The sequence below is a fragment of the Ceratotherium simum genome, chromosome 9 (assembly GCF_057802395.1).
Source record: "Ceratotherium simum simum isolate JZ-2026a chromosome 9, ASM5780239v1, whole genome shotgun sequence".
Taxonomy (NCBI): domain Eukaryota; kingdom Metazoa; phylum Chordata; class Mammalia; order Perissodactyla; family Rhinocerotidae; genus Ceratotherium; species Ceratotherium simum.
This window is the reverse complement of record NC_141908.1, coordinates 82736144-82761565: the sequence shown is the minus strand read 5'-3', so window position 1 is coordinate 82761565 and position 25422 is coordinate 82736144. Positions and strand designations below refer to the sequence as shown.

General features: G+C 40.3%; 1 protein-coding gene and 1 long non-coding RNA gene across 15 annotated transcripts in view; one reads left to right on the top strand and one right to left on the bottom strand.

The window, feature by feature from the left end:
• CREB1 (cAMP responsive element binding protein 1) overlaps positions 1-18990 on the bottom strand; it is a 65587-nt gene extending 46597 nt beyond the window's left edge. For 3 of the 5 annotated variants that reach the window (XR_015553272.1, XM_004426845.3, XM_087435714.1), the window contains exons 1-2: positions 18783-18915; positions 82-203 (exon numbers count right to left, since the gene is read on the bottom strand). Coding sequence is in view for 4 of the 5 variants with exons in the window: in XM_004426845.3 (XP_004426902.1) it covers positions 82-195 (114 nt within the window). In the remaining variant the exon portion in view is untranslated. Of the gene's footprint in view, positions 1-81; positions 204-981; positions 2105-18782 lie in introns of those variants that run through there. The other 2 variants (XM_014784760.2, XM_087435713.1) reach the window with 2 other exon arrangements.
• A 155-nt stretch (positions 18991-19145) lies between these two features.
• LOC147916365 (uncharacterized) overlaps positions 19146-25422 on the top strand; it is a 106876-nt gene continuing 100599 nt past the window's right edge. For 9 of the 10 annotated variants that reach the window (XR_015553265.1, XR_015553264.1, XR_015553260.1 and 6 more), the window contains exon 1: positions 19146-19280. This is a non-coding gene — a long non-coding RNA (uncharacterized LOC147916365). The remainder of the gene's footprint in view (positions 19281-25422) is intronic. The other variant, XR_015553266.1, reaches the window with a different exon arrangement.

The window sequence follows — 25422 nt, the reverse complement described above, 5'->3', positions numbered from 1 at the left end:
TGTGATAAAAACTAAATTCTCTTGTCTGAAACATACTCCTCGTGGGAGACACAACTTGGGATCTCTCCACGTATTTTATACCTGGGCTAATGTGGCAATCTGTGGCTGGGCTTGAACTGTCATTTGCTGGTTTTCAGCTTCTGTTACGGCTGCATCTCCACTCTGCTGGTTCTCGGCTCCAGATTCCATGGTCATTTAGTCACCTACAATAACATGGGAGAGTGTTACAGGCACTACAGTGCTTTGTGCTTTTGTGACTCTAAAGGCAAATTTTAAGTCAGAAATAGGTATACGGGGTGGTTAGGTCAGCAAATGCACCCAGAAATCTAGTTAAAATGTAAGGAGGCTGAATTATTGTCGAACTTGTCCAAATTTGCTGAGCTGTGCAAGTTCTAGTCCCTTCAAAAAAGAAAAACACTTTTCCCTTGCCATTTCTTCCCAATGGGATATTATTCCATCTAGAAGTAGGAAGGGAGTCCTCTCCTCTGTGAATCTCCCCTACCAACAAGGGCAGAGGGGTGGCAGCAAAGTTAAAAGTTTTTCAAACTGTTAACAATCAGGTGTGGAGAGAAGGCAGAGAGTAGAAGTGAGCTGATGACAGGTCTATGAGATACCGGCTTCATGGGACCTCCTAGAAGCGTATTCCCTCCTATTATAGGGAAGAAGCAGAAAAATTATAAGCTACTTCCAGAGGAAATTACTGGTGGTAGGACAAAATCAGCCCAAGTCTGAAGAGCCCAAGTTGTGGGGTATCAAGGTAGAAAGGTACGATAAATAGCCACAGAGCCAAATTAGAGGCCCCAAACAATGAAAATGTCAGTGCTCTCACTCCTTACCCTACGGATAGTATGCAACGCTACACACACGCACACACATGAAATAAAACATCTTAAAAAATGCTTAATTGCAAAATTCTAGATAAGTTAATCAAGACTGATCTTTTTTACTTTTGGACTCTGCTTTGCTAATGGCTTAGTATACCTGTTGGGTAATCTGCACTGGATGGCAGCAAAAGTGGAGAGCAATTCCTGGCAGCAGCAGCTACATGAGGTTAGAGAAATTTCAGTAACCGGGGAAGCGATCGTATCTAAAAGATTCACAATAAAAGGTAATACATCTTCCTTTTGTACTACACTGTTATCATTCAGTGCCTAGCATATTACCTGTCAAAAATGAATTTATTAATAGTGAGGACTACCTATAGTGATTCCATAAATAACACAAAAACCTCAATGCTCTTCCAGAATTACATTTATTTTTTAACTCTGAAATTGATAATCAAAATTGTCACTAACGCTTATGTGATTATTACATGCCATCAGAATGTATCACATACTAATACATTTTGCCATGATTCACAGGGTTCTATAAAAAGAAAGTGCTTTACAAGTGACAGTTAAAAATGGAAATGAAAATATCTCTGTGGAAATGAATATAAATAATTTAGAAATACAGAATCCACAAAACAGATGACAAAGGAAAAGATCACAGACTTGACTACATAATTATTTAAAACATTCATGACAAAAGCCACCAAGACAATAACATAGGGAGAAAATATCTGCCACATATAATCAATACAATAACATCCAGAATACAGGGAAACTACTAGTCAATAAGAAACTCTTACTATTGACTAGTTCACAAAGATATATGTTCAAGGATATTCACTGCAGAATTTCTTTACAACAGCAAAAAACCGGAAACAAGTATCCATCATTAGGAGGACCATTCAAGAAATTATAACAATGAAAAAGAATGAAGTCTGTCTATAATGTAATGACATATAAAGCTTCCCAAGACAGAGTGAAATTGTGAGTCACAGAACATACTGTAAAATAGAACCCCATTTATGTTAAAAACAAGTAAAACAAATTCTTGTAAAGGTGTATGCATGGAAAAAGGTGTGGGAAGTAAACTATAAGTGATAGCTCCGAGAAGAGGGAGATATGGTAGAACCGTATAGAATGATGACTTTCACTTTTTACAAACTTTAGTATTTTAATATTAATATTTTTCTTCCCGTGAGCATGGACTCAGGATTACTTGTACAATTAAAAAATTTTTAGTACCAGAAGTCATGGATAACATTTTGAAACTATGAACCAAAAACTATATTTCAATCATGATTTTGAGATACCTGTTGACAAAAATTTTTTAAATCCCAGATACTTTTTACGAGATTACTATTTTTGTTAAAATATTGCCTAAACGGTTTACCCTACATTTCCAAACAGTAATAACTATTTTTAAAAATTATCAAATAACCTTTATTATAACGTGATAATTCACTGAGTTGCATACTTATAATCTGTGATCTTTTAAACTAAAATATTTCAGAAAGACATCAAAAGTAACAGAAAGCAACATCAACAACAAAACAGTTTACGTATCCTAAATGTTGCCCATAGTTTTGGTCTGCAAGAAAATGGCATGTGAAAGCAAAAAATCTAATCTTAATAACAGTAAGTAAATAAATCCATTTGAGGACAGTACTGAGTCAAGCTAAATAAGAGCAGAAATCCATAAACTTTTCTCTATCTACTCCCCTAAGTCAGCATTTTCATGAGAATGAAGATAAAACACAAACTTATCATCATAATACTTCCTTTATAGAAAGAGTATACGCAACCATTTTTAAAAGACTTTATCGCAAGCCACGTTTTTCACACCTACGCTGTCGTCCATATGGTTTCACTCTGCCATCTAACTATGTCATCCATATGGTCTCACCCTGCCATCTGATTAAAGCCATCTAAGGCACAGATCTCTCTTTTGTTTTTGTTTACTCTAAAACACATCAGAGCTACTGAATTTTTTCTGACATTTAATGTAAAGGGCATGATTCCAACTTTTTGTTTCGGAAAATAAAATATTTATGACTATATTATAATAAAGGAACAAAACCCATTAGCTAACATAAGTAATTACAGCTACAAAGACATATTCAAAACAGGAAGGTGATTTGCATCCTTCTTCCCTCCCCAACTAGATAATATTCTTTCTACTTAAAACAAAGTGTGATTTTCCAAAGGATAGGATCTCCATGTAAACTGTCAGTGTTTTATTATCATTTCATTCAGGCAGACTACCAATCCTTTTTCAGAGGAGGGGACAGCGTTCTTAATTTTTATAACTCTTAGCTTGAGTAGGTATCAACCACTTGGGCAACAGTACAATTACTGTCTTTCATCAGAAAATTCAGGCCTTTTTCAAAGTGCAGGAGAGAATTATTTAAGGAAGAACAATTTGTTTCAGATGAGAAACTCACTTCAACTAAAACAGATACTATTCTTCTGGTTTTCACTGCCAAGGTACTAAAATGAAACAGCAGCCTCCTGACCATGTTAAATAGCATTTAAAGTGGGTGCATTCATTTTGGACTTTGAAATCTTTCACTCTTTTTCGTTCATATCTTCAGGTGGGGAGAGAAGAGATGCTATGGTATCACGTGTACAATCTTCAATTTTTCTATTAACCCAGGAGCAGTACAGCCAGCAATGCAGTATCCAGATAAATGATCAGTAAATAGAGCCAATATGTGGGTTCCCGAAGTTGTTTGAAGAAAGGAGATTCCTAATTCATTACACAAATAAATGCTTTTCAAGAATGCAAGAACAACAACAAAAAAGACTAAATAATACTATAAAATAAGAAAAAGATCAGGTACATATGAACTCAGAAAATGTTGTATAAATATTAGGCCTGGAACATTAGAAACAGAATGGATCTTAGAAATCACTGAAAATCTAATATTAGCTTGACAGTAGTGTGATTCTTGTTCTTCCAGTAATTCTGAATTTTAAAATTTATTTGGGATTGATCTTTAAGATTTGGGGATTTTCATGATTTATCCCTAAAAATTAACATAATCCTTTGGAAACCATGAATTTATAAAAAAATTCCAAAATAGTGGCAGGCCTCCAGGCCAGCCCTGTGGCGTAGCGGTTAAGTGCGCGCGCTCCACTGCTGGCGGCTCCGGTTTGGATTCTGGGCGCACACGGATCCACCGCTTGTCAGGCCATGCTGTGGCGGCGTCCCATATAAAGTGGAGGAAGATGGGCACGGATGTTAGCTCAGACCTGGTCTTCCTCAGCAAAAAAAGAGGAGGATTGGCATGGATGTTAGCTCAAGGCTGATCTTCCTCACACACACACACAAAAAATAGTGGCATGTCTAAAAGAAACAAAATTTTAAAAACCAATTCACAAAGATAAACACCATTTTGCTATAATGGTCGTTAGAATTCTACCTCTTAATGTGAAACATAAAAAGCAAAGTGATTCTGTAGTATTATTCACCCAATCTTGGGAGAAACAAAGGATGCTGCTATAAGTAATTGGGAAAGGGAGCCTAACACTTGATGGAAAATGAGATCTGTCATCAAGTGGTCGTTGGACAAATTAAACTTTTTGTTTTCCAGTTTCCTCATCTGTAAAAACAAGGGAGATGGATTAAAAGATCTCTTCCAACTTTAAATGCTCTGATTCTAGGAACTGACACCACAAGCTGCAAGTACAAACACATAATTACGCAGGCTACTTAATAAAATAATATATATGGTAAAAGACAGATTGACTAAGTATTAAGAATAGGTCACCTAGCCTCTTGATCTTGGCCAAATCAGAAATATTATCATTCATTTATATATATATTCATTTATATATATATATATCATGAAAATACAGCTGGAGATAATGAGCAGTACTTTTTTTTTTGTGAGGAAGATCAGCCCTGAGCTAACATCTATTGCCAATTCTCCTCCTTTTTTTCCCCCTTTTCTCCCCAAAGCCCCAGTAGATAGTTGTAATGTCACAGCTGCACATCCTTCTTAGTTGCTGTATGTGGGACGCCACCTCAGCATGGCCGGACAAGCGGTGCGTCGGTGTGCGCCCAGGATCCGAACCCGGGCTGCCAGTAGCAGAGTGCGCGCACTTAACTGCTAAGCCATGGGGCTGGCCCCATGAGCAGTACTTTTAAAAGCATTCTCTGTTTCACATGGCGGACAGTGTCTCTTTTACTCATTATGTTATGCTAGTCATAACTGTTGCTATAGTTAAGTACTTTAATCATTCCTTTTCTTAATTTTCAAAGAGGATAAAGCAGTTTTTCCATCTTAGAAAGCTTCAAGAAATTTATCTGACTAGGGCTATATCACTTTTGTACTCTTTACACAGTGAAAATAATAGATATTTAAAAGTCTAAAATGTAGTTTAAATAAACGTCCCAGAAGTGTGTCAAATGAGTGCTTCCATGACATTCAAAAGAGAATATGTTCTGTGATAGTCAAGACAGTGGTGGACTTCCAAACAGGCATTGAGGATGAATACAGTATTGATAAATTTGAGGAAGGAAGATAACTTTTTTGATAAGAAAAATGGTGTGAGCAAAAGCTTAAATCAGCATAAGCCTTTAGAGAAATGAGTGAGTCAGTGGCTGGTGTCAGATTTTGTATAGAAGCAAGGAGAGAAGACAAAGGAGAACACAGAACAGTCTCTCCAAAGCAGTCAGGAACCGCTAGGGCAAAATAAGAACATGAGAATGATGTCCCTTTTTATTTTTTCTCCCCAAAGCCCCAGTACATAGTTGTCTATCATAGTTGTAGAGTTGTAGCTCTTCTATGTGGGACGCCACCTCAGCATGGCTTGACGAGTGGTGAGTAGGGCTGCACCCAGGATCCGAACCAGCGAACCCTGGGCCACCAAAGCAGAATGCATGAACTTAACCGCTACGCCACCGGGCTGGCCCCGAGAATGATGTCTCTTAAAGTAAGTAATTGGGTTTAAAGTTTTTATATTGCAATGGATTTTACTTCTACTATATAGAGTAATATATCCTGAGGGAATTCACAAGTGAACACTTCACTTTTCTAAAACCAACAATATCTTCAATTTTAACAATTTACGTTATATACATTATACTTGTATTACAGCATCATGTCTGAGCACTGATATGTCAGACACTGTTCAAGTTACTAGGGATAAAGAAATAAACAAAATAAATTTTTAAAACTTTGCCTTTGTGGAACTTATATTCTAGTGTGTGGAGCAGGGGAGGGAAAGTAAACAAGTAAAAAGTATAACAAATCAGATGGTGAGATGTGTTGTGTAAAAAATAAAGTTGGGAGGGATGCAGGAGGGATTTTCACGACTATAAAAGCTGACCAGTGAAACTCTCACTGATAAGTAGCACTTAAATTCACCTACTCAGCACCTATACAGGACTCTACCAAATCAGGGACAAATTTCTGGCAGCACTATTTCCGACTCATCTGCCTCTACCAAATTAACTAAAGCTCATCAAACAAGAAAGCAAGCCCATATCATCACTTTTGCTAAAAATCACTAAGCAAAAGGAAAGAATGTTGCAGAATTTCACCTTGTTCTTTTTCCTAAAATATTTTGACCTTTAAGAAGTGCCCTAGTCCCTACGATCCTAAACATTCTAGTTCAAGTTTATGAAAAATAAACCCATCTCCCCTATAACCTGGTTTATTTTTTAATCCCTTAAATCTATGACAAATATAATCCAGTTGACAATGAAAGGTAAGTATTCAGAGAAACGAACTGTGAATTTTGACTCTGAAGAGAAATAAAGCGTTTGTAAATAATGGAACATATGAATACATGCTGTGATTTTTTTAAAAATGCAAATGACCTTAATTATAAACGAGGGAAAAACATTCCCCTGCACCCCAGCAAGGGGGTGACTCCTCCCGAACTCTCACAGATTCAAAAGTCCGGGACTTTAAGGAAATCATATAAGCAGCAGTCTGAAGTCTCCAAGGTAACCACAGCAAAAGGCACATTTGGACACACAATTTCAAAACTAAATGACTATTCTGTTGTCATAGTCAAATGTATTACTAACACTACTTCGCAGAAGTATACCCAGAAACACCTATGGACGATACATAATACTTTCTACATATTTATTTTGTACCTGTTATTTAGTTATTATAACTGAAACCCTTGTTAACACATTCTCAACACCTTTGGGACATGTCGACTAATTTTCTAAAGTATTATGATGAATTTACTAAAGAAAGTGGCAAAATGTTCAGGTGCTACAGAACAGACTCTAGCTTTCCAGGAATCAATGACTATGTTGCACTATTTCTTTTCCTCCACCTTTTTTTCCTGTTATTAACCTTGAAATACTTGTCATTAATCTTTTTCATATGTTCAATCTAGCAGAACTGAGATGTACGCAATCAATACTGGAAATTTAGCAATGTTCCAGGTTTCTGATGCTAATAAGTCTTTTGTATTACATACAGTTTATCTTCTCTGAAACCAGATAGGAAAATAGCATATTCAAATGTTGTATGTGTACACATACATGTGTGTAGATGTATGCATATATCTGTATGCATATGTATATACATGTACACCCATCCAACTCAACACACACATCAACTTCAACTATAAAAACTTTACTAGATGAGACTGATCACACCCTAACAAGATGAGGTTATATACATTTTTAGGAAGAGTTAAAACGGGCAATGTGATAAACTAAAATAAATTGGTGTCTTTATCAAGCTAAGTGAATTCTGACATAGTTTTCAGAAACAGTTTTCTCTGTGCTCCTATCAAGGTCTTTCTCCTTTAACTGGAGAACAAATCCATACTTCAGCCTCTAATCTGGATATCAGAGGAAGGCAAGAGAGGCTGTATATGAAGTTAATTCTGTGTGATTTAAATTTGATGAGATTTAATCATTTACAAGACAGAAATAAAAGCTTGAAAATTTGTTTATATATTTTAATGAATTCTTTGTATTAATAGTAAATACCAGTATAACCTGATCACTACTACCAAAAAGAAGGCAGCACACAGCAATGGGGGTCGGTCTTTCCAATGTTATTTAATAAAATCAGTTCCCTAATGATTTGTTTATTGGATTGAACTGAGATAAACTGCTTCAAGTTCAGCATTTTTATTTTATGATTTATTGTAGTTTTGTGATTACCAGAGTATTTGAATGCTATTTTTAACAAGTAATTCTTAACTGTGTAGCATGCACTATGAGAAAGATATGTCCTCAAAGGAAGTTACTTAACAGAAGTGAATTAGAAAAATGTTATTGATTTACAGAAATGTACTGCATAATTTATGATAGCCATCTTAGGATAGGTGACTAATTCTATAGCACCTTTCAATAAGAAAGCTTTAGGGCCAGCCCTGTGGCTTAGAGGTTCAGTGCGCGCGCTCCTCTGCTGGCGGTCCGGGTTCGGATCCTGGGCGCGCACCGACGCACCGCTTCTCTGGTCATGCTGAGGCTGCGTCCCACATACAGCAACTAGAAGGATGTGCAACTATGACATACAACTATCTACTGGGGCTTTGGGGGGAAAAAAAAAAAAAAAGAAAGCTTTAGTGCTTTCTCGAATCAAAGTTATTATTTTTTAAGCATTGGCAAAATTTATCTGTCTTGTTTTCCTTCAGGCTAAGATTACTCATGGTTCTGAAAACAAGCTTTCACGTTTCTGGTCACCAAGAGACAAACAGTGTTGCTTAGCACAGCAGCAACCATGACTGTGCATTATTTTAGATAATAACATTTTATCCCATCTCTTCCCATGCTCCTTACTTTCCAAACACCCACCTAATATTATGTTTACAGCTTTACACCTTAAGTCTTTCAAAGAAGTGATCCTATGTAGACATCTATATATGAAGTTCTACTAAATAAATTTTTAGAGCTGGAATTTTTTTAAAGGAAAAAAGGATTATACACCTCCTACACACAGTTACTTTTAGAAAAGCACTTTTTGTGTTGACTAAAGAGTGAAACAATCTTCAAGTGAGGTTCTGCTTCACAAACTAGCTGAATGCTGAAACTGGAAGGACCCACAAAAGTTATGCCCTCAAATTAAATATTTATAGCCTATTATTCCATTTACTTAACAAAACCTGAGGGACTATGTGAAAATCACTACATTCAAATGGAAAATGAATGTTCAAGTGTTTTTTAAAAATAAGTTTATAAAGTTAACATTTATATTTTGACAGTTCTGTTTTGAAATAAATTTTGAAATGCTATTCTTGGTGAATTATTTACAAATTAGACATGGAAGAGTGAAAATTCAGTTTTCCTGAAGTGAGACTGCACATGTTATAGTAGGAGTCATAAGACAGGAATTCTGGTTTTAGCTCTGACTTCACAGATGGAGAACTAGAGATGTAAGAGATTTGTGAGGAATTTACAAGACTGTTCAGGGCTATACCACATAGCCTCCAATAGTATAAAAAGTGAAGAATTCTTTGTATATTTGGCAGTGGAACTGCATGGACTATTAAGCAACAACATACTAATCATTTTAATTATGTTTCGCTAAGTAGAAAAAACCTAAGCACTCAAGGCACCAAGGAGACATTGGACTATATTTAAAAATTAGCCATAGTTAATGGACAAAGCTGATAAATGACATGCAGACAACAGCAAAGACTTTATGTACAGTTTTGATAAAAGAATCACTTCAGGTTTAGCTATCTTTATCTTTAATCCTGAAAGAATCAACATCAAGCCCAATCTTTCAGGTAGCTGGACTATTTTTACCAAGTTGGTACTGATTTCTGTTAAGGTCCTTTTGATTAATACAATCTCATGCTATTTCTCATGTTTCAGAGGCAGGAAGTATTAGTAAAGCATCAGAGTTAATGAAAATATTCTTTTTAAGCTATGGAAAATGAACCTAATTTCCTTGGCTTTTAAAAAATAAATCTGTAATTTCAGTAAGTTTTAATTGTCTAAAGGATATATGTCTGCTTCCTTTAATCTGTGAAACTCTAAAGGGGAATTGCTTAAAAGCCTTTCTGCCTTTCAAATTCATGACCCTTCAAGAGGGAATCATTACTTAAACAAATTTTCTGTGCCTATTACATAATGAGCATTCTGCCGAAAACTATGGGGACTATAGTTGAAAGCAGACAAGAACAGGAGTCTCTCAAAGAGCTTACAAGCTAATCAGAGATAAGTATGTACTCTATATGAAAGAGCTGGGGCAAGTATAAACTAATCCTTATGACCAGTTTATCTATGAATTCCCTCCAAACAAGTACTTAATAACAACGATCTGAAACCATAAACTTCTCTTTCGAAATGATAGGAATACAATGAATTATGGAAAAAAGGAAAACATGAGCTGGCCATTTGTGGTAATCTCTCTACTGATGCAGATCCCATTAATAAGATAATGAGATCAATATATTTTCTTAAGACCTTGACTAGAATAATTCCTCCAAGTGAACTTTTATAAACCTAAACTACTATTGTTTAGGAACAAAAATTCGAGTAATCATTAATAAAATTAGAACCTTGAAAACTTTCTTCACAGAGATAATGCTACAAAAGAAGATGAAGACTATGCTTTACTGTTATTTCTTGCCCACGGAAAAGGCTCTACCAGCAAGTAAATCATTTAAATTCTCCAAGGTTCAGTTTAGTCATCTGAAAAAAACGAAGGAGTTACTACTCCCTTCCCTTCACAGTAAAAGTTTCTTAAGTGTGAATTCCCCAAATACAGTAGACTTTATAAGTAATACACTATACCCACACAAACATAATAAATTCTCTCATAACAAATAATTCTTAAAGTATAGCACTTCAAATTAAAATGCTTCACTGAAAGTTGTTATTTCTTGATTTTTATCTTTGCTTCTTTTCATCAGTCATTCCAACTAAGCGATTTGGACACAGAATAAAGAGAAGACCAGAGGAGGTGGAATGTAACTCCAAATATGCATTAATGGCTTTAGTTATTTTTCATTAAATAATGGTATCCTGTTTGCCTGGGCTTTCAAAGATATTTAGAAAACGTTTCCAACAATAATAATTTATGATGTCCAAGATATGACACCAAAGGCACAAGTAACAAAAGAAAAAAGATGAACTGGAAACTATGAAAATTAAAAACTTTTGTGCCTCAAAGGGCACCATCAAGAAAGCCAAAAAATCCACAGAATGGGAGAAAATTTTGTAAATTGTCTGTTAAGAGACTTAAGTAACTAGAATAAAGAACTATTACAACTCAATAATAAAAAGACAAATAACCCAATTTAAAAATGAGCAAAGGATCTGAACAGACATTTCTTCAAGAAGAAATACAAATGGCCAATAAACGCATGAAAAGATGCTAGACACCATTACTTATTAGGGAAATGCAAATCAAAACTATAATGAGACACCACTTTGCACCCACTAAGATAGCTATAATGAAAAACAATAAGTATTGGTGAGGATATGGAGAAATCAGAACCCTCATACACTGCTGGTAGGAATGTAAAAAGGTACAGTAGCTTTGGCAAACAGTTTGGCAGTTCCTCAAATGGTTAAACATAGTTACCATATAATCCAGCAACTCCACTCCTAGGTATATACCCAAGAGGAATGAAAACACACGCAATAAATGAATGTTCATGACAGCGTTATTCATAATAGCCAAAAAGCCCAAACATCCATGAATCCATGGATAAAATGTATATCCATAAAATGTAATATTATTCAGCACTAAAAAGCATGAAGTGCTGATAGACACTACAACATGGATGAACCTTGACAACATTATGCTAAGTAAAAGAAGCTCATCATAATGGACAATATACCGTACGAGTTCATTTCTATGCAATGTCCAGAAGAGGCAAATCTACAGAGACAGAAAGATTAGTGGTTGCCTAGGGCTGGGGTATGGAGAGACTGAGGGGTGATGGCTAAGGGATGTGCGGTTTCTTTCTGGGGTAATGAAAATGTCCTAAAACTGATTGTGGTATAGATGCACAACCTTGTGAACATGTTAAGACCACTGAACTGTACACTTGAAATTGGTGGATTGTATGGTCTGTGAATTAGTTTAATAAAGCTGTTAAAAAAAGAATCTATGATGTCCAATTTTTAAACTGCAAAATAATCTGCCACGAAGGAGAGAGGATTAGAAGTCAGGAAATCTACATTTCAACCCAATTTAGCATGTCATTACCCAGTTTTTAGCGTCCCTTCTCTTACATGAAATTTAAAGCCTCCTGTCTCACACTCACGGTTCCTCAGAATGTAGATTTGGTTAAAGTAACACTTTCTTCACCAACTTGTGAGCATATCAAGGTCATTCTACTTCCATATCTTCATTTCTGTTGTCCATGCCACTGCCTAGAATACGTTCCCTTCAATCTCTAGCTATCCAAGTCCTTCAGTATTCAATTTAACTTCTACCTTTCTCACAACTTTTCCTCACTAAACTCCTTCTCTTCTAAACTCTATAGCCTTTCAAAACAGTAGTGAGACCTGATATTCTGCCATGTATAAATCATTCTTTCTTATACTATTTTCATCATCTCCACTATTCTGTACATTCCTTGAGGGCAGGAGCCACATATTCAGGCTTTATTATTTATAGCAACTAGAACAACGCTTCATTTTATATGTATAAAAATACCTAACAATAAATTTTCTTGTGATTATTTCACCAACTATAAAAAAGTTGATGGTCAATATGATTATTTCACCAACTATAAAAAAGTTGATGGTCAATAAATGTTCATTGAATAAATGACTAGATTGATAAATGGGAGTAAGTAAAACCAAGATATTACTATTATTGGTCACAGCAAACAATAAAGCTGCTACTGATACTTTTAAGAAAATGATATCCCTTTAAAGTAAAAATAGTTCAGAACAAGCAATAATTTTCCCTTCAGTGACGAAAAACAAGATATTTCTGAGTCTCCTATTGCCAATCACTTATACAAATAGGGATAACAACCCTCAAAAATAATGGCTATTCAGCTTTGGCTAAATTACAAACATTTTTAGTTACATACATATTGCCATATAACAAGAAACTCACATGTAGATAACCAGTGCACGAGGAACACACTTAAAATTGAGGAAAAATCTATCTTAGTTTCAGAGAAGATTGACTAATCTTTGGGAAAAACATTTTCTATTACCATTGGTGTTAAGTCAACTTTCAGACCCACCCTCCACTCCTACACTAAGGTCATTACTTAGCTATTTTAGCTTCCCACTTAATTCTCTCTTGTCCAACAAAATATCAGTCTTTACTTCTCTCCTTTTGGAAAAAACTCACCATTGATCCCGTCAGACTTCTTACTCTCCAAACCTTGCCCCTTGTTAGATTATTCAGAGATCCTAGATTAATCCAACAGCAGGAAGAATTTGCTCAGACAGCCCATCTCATTTACGATAAACTCCTTGATTACCTTACCTCAACACTGAGAAAAAGCAACTCAGGCATTTAAAAGTTTATCAAGGAGTACTACCGTTGTTTTTTTAAGTTGAGATTCATTAACTAGCCTCAATAATTGATTAAATATATAGTTAAAGGTAATTTTTCATCACTGGAGATGTAAAAGACTGTCTTCTACTTATCTGTTGGAATCAACACCAGAATATGAATGATTAATCCTTTTTTTCCCTTCTTTTGGTAACTGAGAAGACAGGTGAGCAAAACTCTGAGTAAAATATAACAAAACATCTTTACAGGGCCACTTCTGGCAGAGCTAACAACGCAAAACAAAACAAACAGGATGCGAGACAAGAGTGTTTATGTACCAAGGGGAGAGAAGGATTCTGAACGAGAAGAAAAATGAATGGTCCTGGTGGTTAAGATTTGGTGCTCGTCGAGGCACAGGTTCGTTTCCAGGTCAGGGAACCACACCACCCAACTGTAGGCTGTCCCCCTGTGGCGGCTGCGTGTTGCTGTGATGCTAACAGCCATGCCACCAGTATTTCAAATACCAGCAGGGTCACCCATGGTGGACAGGTTTCAGCGGACATCCAGACTAAGACAGACTAGAAAGAAGGACCTGGCCACCCACTTATGGCCATGAAAACCCTGTGAATAGCAGGAATATAGTCTCTCTCTATATACAGCGCCGGAAGGTGAGAGGATGGTGCAAACAGATCAGGCAGCGTTCTGCTCTGCTGTCCACAAGGTTGCTAGGAGTCGGAATCCCACTGGACACCACTAACAAACAAAATTCTCATCCAACTTTCAAATATGTCCCAAAAACCTACATTTACTGATTTGATAATGTAGAATAAGTTTAAAACCATACTTTCTTCTTACAACCTCAGAAAGTTGACCAGGGCTAACCTCTTCTATAATGACTAAGTTAGCATATGTATTAAATTGGCGATTTTCACAGCATCGGTTTGCTGCTTTAGCTCATGATCTTTTCACCTCCATGCCAAAAGACAATTTACTGATTTCATGATACTGTGAGAAATCACTTAATTCCTTGGTAGCCCACAGATATATTCCAGAAGGAAAATTTTCAGCCTTTTCAGATTTCAGTTATCTACCTCCACCCCCTAAATCTGTAAAGATAAGTGTTTTGTATACATTTTAGTCATTGAGCAGGTAAAAATAGCACATATTAATATTTTATATAAAATAGTAGTAAATCATCAAAATAAGACAATATTCTTACATTAAAAACCTTAGCATACATAACTATCAACTTGAGTATACAAAGAATGAGATATACCAGAGCAGCTTCATTTAATGATTTGTTTTCTGAAAGATAAGGGACTTATTTGTGTCCCTGCAGCTGGACTATTAGTTATCATTTTCCTTCTAAGTTTAATCAACTTAAAAAACTAACAGCATGTGTATTTTAAAGATAAATACATTAACAGCAGGTATATTTAAAATGCACTATAGTTAAATGGTGCTTAGAAGAGCCAAAAAAGAAAAAAGGAGAGGTACTGAAACTTGTTTTGCATTCTAGTCGAAATGAATATTACTTGGTCCAACTGGCTGACCAAGGACTTCCACAATGAAAAATAAAAAAGAAAAGAAGAGTCATCTAAGCAGTAAAGTCTCAGTAGACAACTGTACTGGTGAAACTCACTATTTAGTTATTAAAAATAAAACATTGATAATTACACTAAGAAATATTAGAAAATCATCAAAGAAAAAGGTGATGAGTATGTAAAAAATAATTAAACGAAGGGAGAAAGCTAAGTACACTAATCAGCATTACTGGATGATAATATCATATGAGAATAGTCTGCTTAAAAAAAAAAGGACTGGACTACATGTGGTGTTCTTTCTCATTTAGAGAGAAAGAACAATAGAGACTATTTTGGCTGAGATAAGAATAGAAGGAAGTAGTCTGTTCAGGGCTATTAGAACCTCAACAAGAGAGTTAAATTCACTTTAAGAATTAACACTTACATAGCTTACTTGCCTCTTCATGAACATTTCGATCAAGTTACAAAAAACTTTTAAAAACTGGAGCTAAAAAGGTAATGAGACAGTTCAAATAACAACTTCCTGTCACAAACTGGTATACCTCATTCAAATGAAATGTCTTTCACCAAAAGAAATAAAGACATAATGACAGCTCCCCTTAGTTTAAAAGGTCATATAAGACCTAAATATAAAATCTGCTCACTAACTGGTTAATAAATACAGGTATACCCATATGATGAAATGCCTCATAACTAAAAAAAAGAATGAAGAAGCTCTTTATGTACTGATGCAAATCAACTGCTCAGCCATATTAAGTGGAAAAAAAGCAAAACATAAGACAGTATATATGGTATACTAGCATTTGTATAAAAAGTGGGGAGGAGAGTACATACATATTTGCTTGTGTATGGATAGATACCTCTGAAAGAACAAATAAGAAATTGTAACACGAGTGACTGGGGGTGGGGGTACACACGACTTTTTGCTATATTTTATACGTTTTGAATTATGGACTATGCGAACAAATTAATTAAGAAATAAAATTGGAAATATTCTTCCATTACTTCACCAGGTGTGATCTCTTTTTCCTTTGATTGCTTTCTTATGACACATGTTCTGCCTTATTAGTCACTGTGTCCCTAAAAGTTCCTGGAAGGTACAGATAAGACAGGGTAATTCATCTTGGGATTCGCTGCAGCTTCTGCCCAGTCTTTTAAACATGGTAATAATAATGATGATGAACAATTTAAAAAATAATAAGAAACATTTGTTGAGCACTTATGAAATGCCTGGCATTAAATATGTATTAACTTATTTAATCCCCACATTTCTATGAGGTAGTTATTGTACATTTATGACCAAGGAAAGTGAGGTATGAAGAAACTTGCCCAAGGCTCCATGGCTAGGAAGTTAAAATAAAGCTTAAAAATGAACAGCTATCATTGAGTCCCTAAGGAGCTGCTTTATAATTATGTCACAATCCTATAAAGTAGGTGGTTTAAAATTATTCTAATTTAACATATAAGGAAACTAAGGCTGAGAAAGATTAAGAAATTTCCTGTAGGTCACAAAATTCCTTGAGGGCAGGCATATGACAGTAATGGCAACAGTAGATTCAAACCCAGGTCTGTGATTCCAAACCCAATGCTCTTTCCACTAACTACATTGCGTCACAGTAAGCGCTAACTCAATACCTGAATTACCACAAACTGTTGTCTCAAGTGATACTGCAGTAGAGATGAGCTCACACATGAGTAAGAAAAAAAAAGTCCTGCATTTTTTCCATTCTCTGACTATCTACTAGATCCTTAAATTGAGATTTCAGCTCTCACTATTCAATAAAGAAGCCATCACTGGAAGTGACACTATATCAAGATGCTTACAAGACTATGTATGTCACAGGCTGGCTATAAACAAGTTTATATAACCATATCAGATAAGACATTTATGGAATAAATGAAATTATAAATTTCAGTGATACATTGTAAGCATTAAGTTACAAGTAAATAGTTTTTTCTACTGTGGAAAAAAAGAAAAAAGATTTTTTAAATGAGGCGAAGTGGGGGATACGTACTTAGTTTTACTATAACCACATTATACGCCACAGAACAAAATGCTACCTCTTACAACGAGAGGCAAAATACAGCTGCTTCTCTATGAAGAAATGAATTTCTATTAATCAGATCTAACCAAGAAAACGAATTTCAGAAAACAGAAAAAGGGAGGTACCATTTTACAGATCAGGTTTCTAAGGTTCCTTAGCCTCGTATGTGAAAAAAAACAAAAAAATTCAAAATGGGTACCACTAGAATTTTAAATTCCACAAGAAGTGCCCTTTTAACATTTTTTGGTCAATTTGTGTCAAAGATTCATTTGCTTTGTGAATACATGTGTCCATAAAAAAAAAAAAGGTTCAAGCAGATTTAACTGTAATTTTTACTGATCCCTGGGAAGGAGCAGAAGTATAATTTAGTACCATGCACCAAGTGAATATTCAAATATTAATTAATTTAAAAGTTTGAAAAGGTTCACCTGGAACTGCTAAGAATTACAGATTATGAATTTATAAATAAGATAAAATTTAAAAGAACTTTTGGACAAAACTGAAGAAAGAACCCATCAGAATTTTTTTTTTTTTAATTTCACAAAGGAAGCGTCATTGCCATATATTCTCTCTAAGGGGAAAAAAATTCTAGTCAACTGATGCTGGCTTGCAGAGAATCTTTCTTAAGGAAAAACAGTCAACAGAGCATCGTCAATACTATAATTTCCTCAGTGTTTGGAAATAAACCCATCTTCCCAATCCTTATGGAAACATTCTCTTTATTACATCTTAATTAAGTTTCTCAGCAATGACAAATTGCTAATTTGGCTTTTTAAAGACTTGCAATACAGTAAAGTAGATTATGCAAAAGTGATTTGGATACAGAGAAAACAGAAAACAGTGCATCTGTTACCAATATTTATTCCTAACAAGAAACTTTGTATGTATCAATCACAATTTTATCATACTGTGATACGTTAGTATGTTTAAAACAAGTAACCTGTTTACCTTTCGCATCACCTAAAATAACCGTTTTGCTTTCACTTTCCAATCACGAAGCGTGCAGTGAGTGTAAAAGATTCCAATAGCTGGCAACCAAAAGTATCTTTTATGCTAAAGCTTCAGAGGACAGAACTGCCGCGAGCTCAGGCAGATGAAATTCTAACTTCTGGAGAAGGGAAGACAAACTTAACTGGGTCATATCCCAGGTCCTTTGAAAACTGTCTTTTCATCTTGCACGTGTCACTGAGTTTCCGATGTGCCTTGCTCCCAACAGGCAGAGAAAACGCGCCTTGCGGGTCAGACTGCTGTCGGTCTCGGGCCGGGGCTACCTACCGCGTGTGACCCACAGGGACGACCTCAAACGGCCGTCTCCGGAGCCAGCGCTGGCGGTGTGCGCCCGGAGCGGGGGCCGCGGGCACGGCCCGGCGCGGGGCCGAGGCGGACCCGCCGGCGCGGCGGCCAGAGCCGCGCGGGGCGGCGTCGGCGGCGCCGGGCGACAGCGCTCCCGCGCCGCCTCGGACGGGACGCGGCGGCCACCGCCTCGCCGACAGGGCTAAAGCGAAACCGTCCGCAGGCGCAGCTTCCCTTTACGAGCTCCGACAGTCTCCTAACGCTGCGCGGACGAGCCTCCTCGGCCTCCTCCCGAGGGCGAGCCCGCGACCACCGGCTGGGACGGGGCGCCGGCCGTCCCGGGGCGGCGGGCGGGCGGGCCGGGCCGCGCACAAAGGGTCCGCGCTCCGCGGCGGCCGGGCGGGCGGCGCGGGGCTCGGGGCTCGGGGCTCCGCTCCGCGCCGCGGGAAGCAGGCCCGCGCCCGCCCGCCCCCCGCCGAGCGCCGCCGCTGGCTGCGGGCAGAGCCGCCGCCGTGCCCGGCCGCCGCTGCCCGGCCGCCATTACTCTTTGTTCGGCGGCGGCGCGGCCGCCCGCGCTCCATCTTTGCGGCGGCTCCTGCGAGCGAGGCCGAGCTGGCGGCGCGGGCCCGGCGGCCGGCGCCTGCCTCCGCCTCCTGCTCCTCTTACCGGCGGTACGAGCGCCTCCGTCACTGCTTTCGTTCGCCGCCCGGATCTCGCTGGAGTTTTATTCTCTCCCCCACGTAACACACCGCGTCAAACTACACCTCCGCCGCGTCACTCACCAGCACTCGGCTTCTCCCAGCCGCCGGGCCACAGGCAGCCGCCGCCGCCGCCGACTGAGGAGCCGCAGCCAGGGAGCAGCCAGCGCCGCCCAGTGCCGAGTGCGCAGCGGCCGCGCCCGGAAACAGCCGAGCGCGCCCGAAGAAGCTCGGGCGGCCCCGCCCCGCGCGCCGGAGGCGGGGCTTCCGAAGGCCTTCGGGCGTCTTCGGGCGCCCTCGGGCGCGGTGGGAGGGAGGCGGGGAGGGGAGGCGCGGTCTCTCAGCGCCGCGGCGGCGCTGGGAGGGCGCTGCCCGCCGGCGGAAGTGTGACGGAGGGAGTGGGGCGCGCGCCGCCCGCGGGGAATTCCCGGGGGCGCCGGCGGCTGGACGGAAAGCCCCCGCGGCGGTGAGCGGCTGCGGGGGGCGCGGGGCACAGGCTGGCGGGAGGGCGGCGGGCGCGGCCGGGTGGGAGGGTCCCCTCCGTGGGCCGCCTGCCCCGAGCACCTGCGGGGATCCCGGCGGCCGGCCCCCTCAGGCGTCGCCCGCGCTCTCCCCACGCAGGTCCCGCGGCGGTGGTCCCCTCTGCTCTCTTCACGGCGCCCCCTCACCGCGTCCTCCCTTCTCCTCACCGGCCCCCCTCCCCGCGCCCCTCTCCCTCACCGCTCTCCTCCCTCACCGCTCCCCCTCTCCTCGCCCCCACGGTGCCCGGGTCACCACTCACCTCCCTCCTCACCCCGCCCCCTTCCCCTCACCGCCCCCAAGGGCGCCCCGTCACAGCTCACCTCCCTCCTCACCCCGCCCTCTTCCCCTCACCCCGCCTCCTTCCCTCACCGCCCCCCACACGGCGCCCCGGTCACCACTCACCTCCCTCCTCACCCCGCCCCCTTCCCTCACCGCCCCCAAGGGCGCCCCCGTCACAGCTCACCTCCCTCCTCACCCCGCCCTCTTCCCCTCACCCCGCCTCCTTCCCCTCACCGCCCCCCACACGGCGCCCCGGTCACCACTCACCTCCCTCCTCACCCCGCCCCTTCCCCTCTCCTCGCCCCCACGGTGCCCGGGTCACCGCTCACCTCCCTCCTCACCCCGCCCCTTCCCCTCACCGCCGCCCCCACGGCGCCCCCGTCACAGCTCACCTCCCTCCTCACCGCGCCACCCCCGCCCCTCACCGCCCCCTCTCCTCACGGCGCCCCTGTCACCGCTCCCCTCCTCCCTCCTCACCGCCCCCCCTCAGTTCTTAAGTGTGGAATCCTGCCGAGTCGAGCCAGCCTCTGCTTGAGTCCCACGAGGTACGCTCTCCTGGGTGGGCTCGTCCTCTCTGGTGGCTCCGGAGACCCCCTGCCGAGACCGTCCGCCCATAACTCAGGCCTGTGTCTTGCTCTTGAACTCTGGACTCGAGTTCTAACCGCCTTGGCTGCGCTCGCATTTGTATGACGGGCGTCCTGTTCCCTCCAGAAGCCCCCTCCCGTGGCCCGTGACGGGAAAGGGCGTCCTCTCCATCTGCTCGGGTCAAGCCAGAAGCCTGAGGCACTGCCAACGCACCTCAGAAACACCGAGACCTGTTGGCCCTAAAAAACGATGCGTTTGTGGCCTCTCTCCCATCTTTTGGCCACTTTTTCATCACGCTGTCTTCGAAGCCACCTTCATGTCTTGGTGAAGTCCTGCGGTAACTGCCATGCAGGTTCTACAGAACTGCTCGTGGCTCATTCCAGTCCAGTTGTGTACTGCAGCCAGAGTAATTTTTCAAAAATACAAATCCGATCAAGTCACTACCCTGCTTGAACTCCTTCAGTGGCTTCCCTTGGCTTGCTGGACACAGTCTAAGCTCCTTATCTTGGAGACCAGGCCCTCCACCGTTTGGGCTTGTCATTCTCCCCAGCCTCCTCAGCTGTCCCCCTAGCTGTCTGCACTCCAGCCATATTCGTCTTTTTATTTTTTCCAGGCTCTTTTCTCTCTTTTTTTCTCTATCGTCGTAGGCTCTCACCTCAAGGTATTTACACATGCTATTCCCTTCCCCTGGAATTCTCTTCTGTCACCCACTCTCCTACCTAATTGTAACTTACCACTTTCCTTTCTGATTCATCACACTTGTAATTATTCGTTTACCATCCTTGTGAGGTCTGTGCAGGTAGGAACCACGTCTGTCTTGTTCACCACCAGCTTTTCACCTCCCCTCCCCTCCCTAGCACAATGTTTAGAATGTAGTGGTGCTTGTTAAATATTTATTGAATTAATAAGGAATATCTGTGTGGTTCCGGGCAAAGTTTCTTAGTATTTTTGGGTTCAAATCCTGGCTCAGCCACTTTCTAGCTATGTGACTTTGGGCAAATTATTCACTCTTGTGCCTCAGGGTTCCTATCTGTAAAATAAAGACAGTAATAGCACCTGCATCATAGTGTTATTGTGGTAATTAGATGAGATCATTCCTGGCAAGTGTGCTTGGAACAGTGGCATGTACTGAGTGTTAACTAAAGTGGTGCCTCTTACTAGCTTTTGCTTGCGTATCTCACCCTTGTGTCAAATACATTTTCAGAATTGAGTTTATCATCTTTGCTCTTCTTACCCTGCCCCTATACATGATACCCAAATTTTGGAATTATTTACCCATAGCCTATATTTACGACCCACCAAATACAGTAATTTTTTATTTTAAAATTTCCTCATATTCTCCTTTTCTCTTCACACTGACCTTCATGTAGGCTCTGTCTCTTCATGTCTTAGTTACTTTGCTAACTTCGTGGGTGCTTTCTGACTGCAGGCCCACTTCCGCTATTCACTCGTGCCCTACTCTCAGACCAGTGGGCCTCAGTTATTAAATTATGTGTTTTCCTTGACTTCTGCTCTCCTTGCCTCATTCTCACCTAACTTTATTCATTCATTCAATCATCCATTCTTTAAGTGCAAGTTATTTTACTAACCATTTTAGATATACTTTGGATTTGAAATCTAGTCTCGCAATTTCATGTATCCTGCTCTAGTATCTCCATAAACCATAGAAATGAACTAGAAATGTCAAACTTTCAGTATCCATTTTTTGTCTCTGGGACTTGGAAGCTACCTCCATCTATGACTCAATTTTTCAGTTGGAAAATGTGGTCAATATTGGGGAGATGAGAGTACAGAAGAGCACTTGGCTATAACTTGGCATAAGATAAGATAGATAGGTAAGTGCCTTGAGAGAGGTCCAGAAAAGGGGGAAGATCTCATGAGATGATTAGAAAAGGCTTCAAGGAGAAAGTGATATCTGAGAGCTTTTCTCTAACCACACCTTCCTTTTCCTGTTATTTTTCTCTCTTGCTTCCGCTGTTGAACCTAATTTTTACCTCACTACGAACTGAAGTTCCATGAACCCTGCCTGTTCTAGTTCATCACCTCTCATGACTTAATTTGCTTTCCTCCCTAACCCCAAGGCCATGGTGACCTATTTCATTTATTCTAAAAATATCTGTCAAGCACCTACTTTGTGTCATGTACTCTTTTAGAAACTGGGGATATAGCAGGGAATAAAACATTGTTTCTGCTCTCAAAGGTACTAAAATCTTCATCCTCTTCTCTTTTTGACATTTTTGTTCACTCCTTTGTGCTCTCATCCAGTCTTATGATTGTAAATGTAATGGTTATGCTGACAACTCTCAAAATTATATCTTCTCCCCAAAATGGTCTCCCAAACTCCAGACTCATTTAAACAACTACCTACTCACACCTCCTCTTGGATGTTGTTCTGGTTCCTAGAATCTGAGGCAAAAGCTTTTGTGCTGTTATCTTATTAGGGAGTACAATCCCAGGGAAATGAGGATAGGCAAAAGAAGTGAGTCAGGAGAGGAGGTCAAGGTTCAGTCAGTGGGATGCTAACACTGCCCTCCTCCCCAGCACATACTTCCCTTTTGTGTGGGCACCAAACAGACCCTCATGTGAGATGTGTGGCCTGAGCATGAGGCAAAGTATTGTTGCATGGTTACTGCCTGAGATTGGTTGCCCATGGCAATAGGAACAGAATAAGTGGCCAAAGGCCCCACAGGCAAGGGGCCAAGAGGATCTGAGATGCCCCAATGCTCTCAAACTCACTCTGTCCAAGTCTGAACCGATATTCCTCACATCTGCACCTGCAGCTTTTTCCGTCTTAATTGTTGAGGGTAAAATCTTGGCGTGATTCTTAATGCCTTCCTTTCTCTCACACCCCACATCTATTCCTTTAGGAAATTTTATTGACTGTACCTTCAGAATATATCCACAAACTGACTACTTACCACTTCCACTGCAAGTGAGCCAGGTCCACAGTACCTTTGTCTCTCACCTGGATTACTGCAATTGCTTCTTAAGACGTCTCCCTACTTCTTCCCCAGGCACACACCAGCCACACACCAGCCACACTTCTGCCTTAGCACCTTGGGGCTGTTTCAGTGCTTAAAATACTCCTTTCCTAAATATCAAGAGAGCTAAGTCACTCACCTTCAAGTCTTTGCTGAAATGTCACTTTCTCACTGAGGCCTTGACCATACTATTTAAAATTGCAACTTGACACCCACCTCCACCACCCCCATACACATCCCACTTTTCTGGAATCCCCTTACCCTGTTAATATTTTTTTCTATGTGCTTATTACCTTCAAACATTCCATCTATTTTACTACTTTTTATGTTTATTGTTGACTGGCTCTCCTGCTAAACTACAAGTTCTAAAAAGCAGTCTTTGTTTTGTTCACTGATGTATCTCAAACACTTGAAACCAGGCCCTGACATATGATAGGTGCTCAGTATATATTTGTTCAATGAATTTCCAACTTGCCTGTCTTCAGTCTTAGGTAGTTCATACTGTTCGGATTTATTTTCTTGGTTGCTTTTGCAATTAAAATGAGGAGGTATATAATAGATTTCCTTCTTGTTTGGTAAGATTTCCTATAACCTTAATGTAATAGATATCCATACAGTAAATATTTCTAGATCAGGAAGCAGTTGAAATCCTTAACATCTCTCTATTTATAAGAGCAAAAAAAAAAAAAAAGTAAATGACCCAAATGTCTCCACTTCTAGTTAACTATTTAATTCATTTTTTGTCCCTTATTTATACATGGTCTCTTTTAACACTTATTACATTGTAACTATTCATTTGCTTGTCTGCATCCTTTATTGAACCATGAGCTTCCTAAAGGCAAAGTTTTGTTTTATCGAACTTGCATCCCTGGTAACTAGCATATAATAGGTGTTCCATAATGTTTCTTGAATGAAAGAATGAGTGAATAGTTAGGGTTTCTCCAGTACTGGTCAAGGGAGAGGTACCCTGCCCAGCTGATGCAAGCATCTGATCTACTTAGTGGTTCTTCCCCTGCGTATAGTGGGGTGCTTGAGACTCTTCATAGTTGGAATCAGTGCAAGGTGGAGCTGTTCTCAATGCTCATGAAGTAATCTTGTGATTTTAATTGTGCTTTCCAAATAGTTTTCCAGCAGAGAAGAGAAAGCACTGATCTGTTACAACTATTCCTGGTCTGTTTACCAGTTACAGTTCCCCATGTAAATTAATATATTGCTTCTTAAAATTAATCTTAACCGCAAAAAAACTCTCGACTTCCACTTCCTCCTCTAGTCTTTTTTTCTCTCTCTCTCTCTTGACGGTAAATATCCTTGAAAGAGTTCTATGTTCACGGTCCCAATTTCTTTCCTCTCATTTTCTGTTAAATCTGCGCCAACTAGCTCTTGCCCCCAGCATTCCACCATAACTGCTCTCCATTTTACTTAATCCAATGGCTTGTTGTTAGTCTTTTTCCCACTTGACCTATCAGCAGTGTTTGACACAGTCGGTCACCCCCTCCTCCCTGTAACACTTCCTTCACTTGTTACACTTGTTTCTTCAGTGTTACAGGACACTTCACTCTCCTGGTTTTCATCGTACACTACTGGTCACTGTTCTCAATCTCTTTTACTCACTGACCTCTTAATATTGGAATGTTCCAGGACTCTGTCGTTGGACATCTTCTGTTTCTCTGCTCTCCCTTAGTGATCTCATTCAGTCTTATGGCATTAGACATGATAAACATGCTCACAACTCCCTGGTCTCAGATCCAGACTTGTATATCCATGGACCTCAGCATCTCTACTTGGATGTTTAATAGGCCTCTCCATTTTATTATACCCCAAACTAAACTGATCTCCCCTCCCTTCAAAAACCTCTAGCTACAACCTTCTCTATCTCAGTAATGGCAACTCCATCATTCCCATTGCAGAGAAAGACTCAGCAACTCTTTTATACCCCACATCCAATCTGTCATCAAATCCTGTTGCTGTCTCTTCAACATATATGACCACTCTTTCCATCTCCACTGATGCCGGCTCGGTCCAAGCCACTGTCACCTTTGACTAGGATTTTACATCAACCACCCTTAACCTTCATTCTGTTCTCAGCACAGCAGCCAGAGTGATCCTTCTAAAACATGATTCTGTTAAAAACTATTCAGTAGTCCACATCTTACTCAGAAAGGCAGTGATTCTTACCATTAGGCCTACAAGACCCTGTTTGCTCTCTGACCTCACTTCCTGCAATTCTTCCCTTGACGTTCT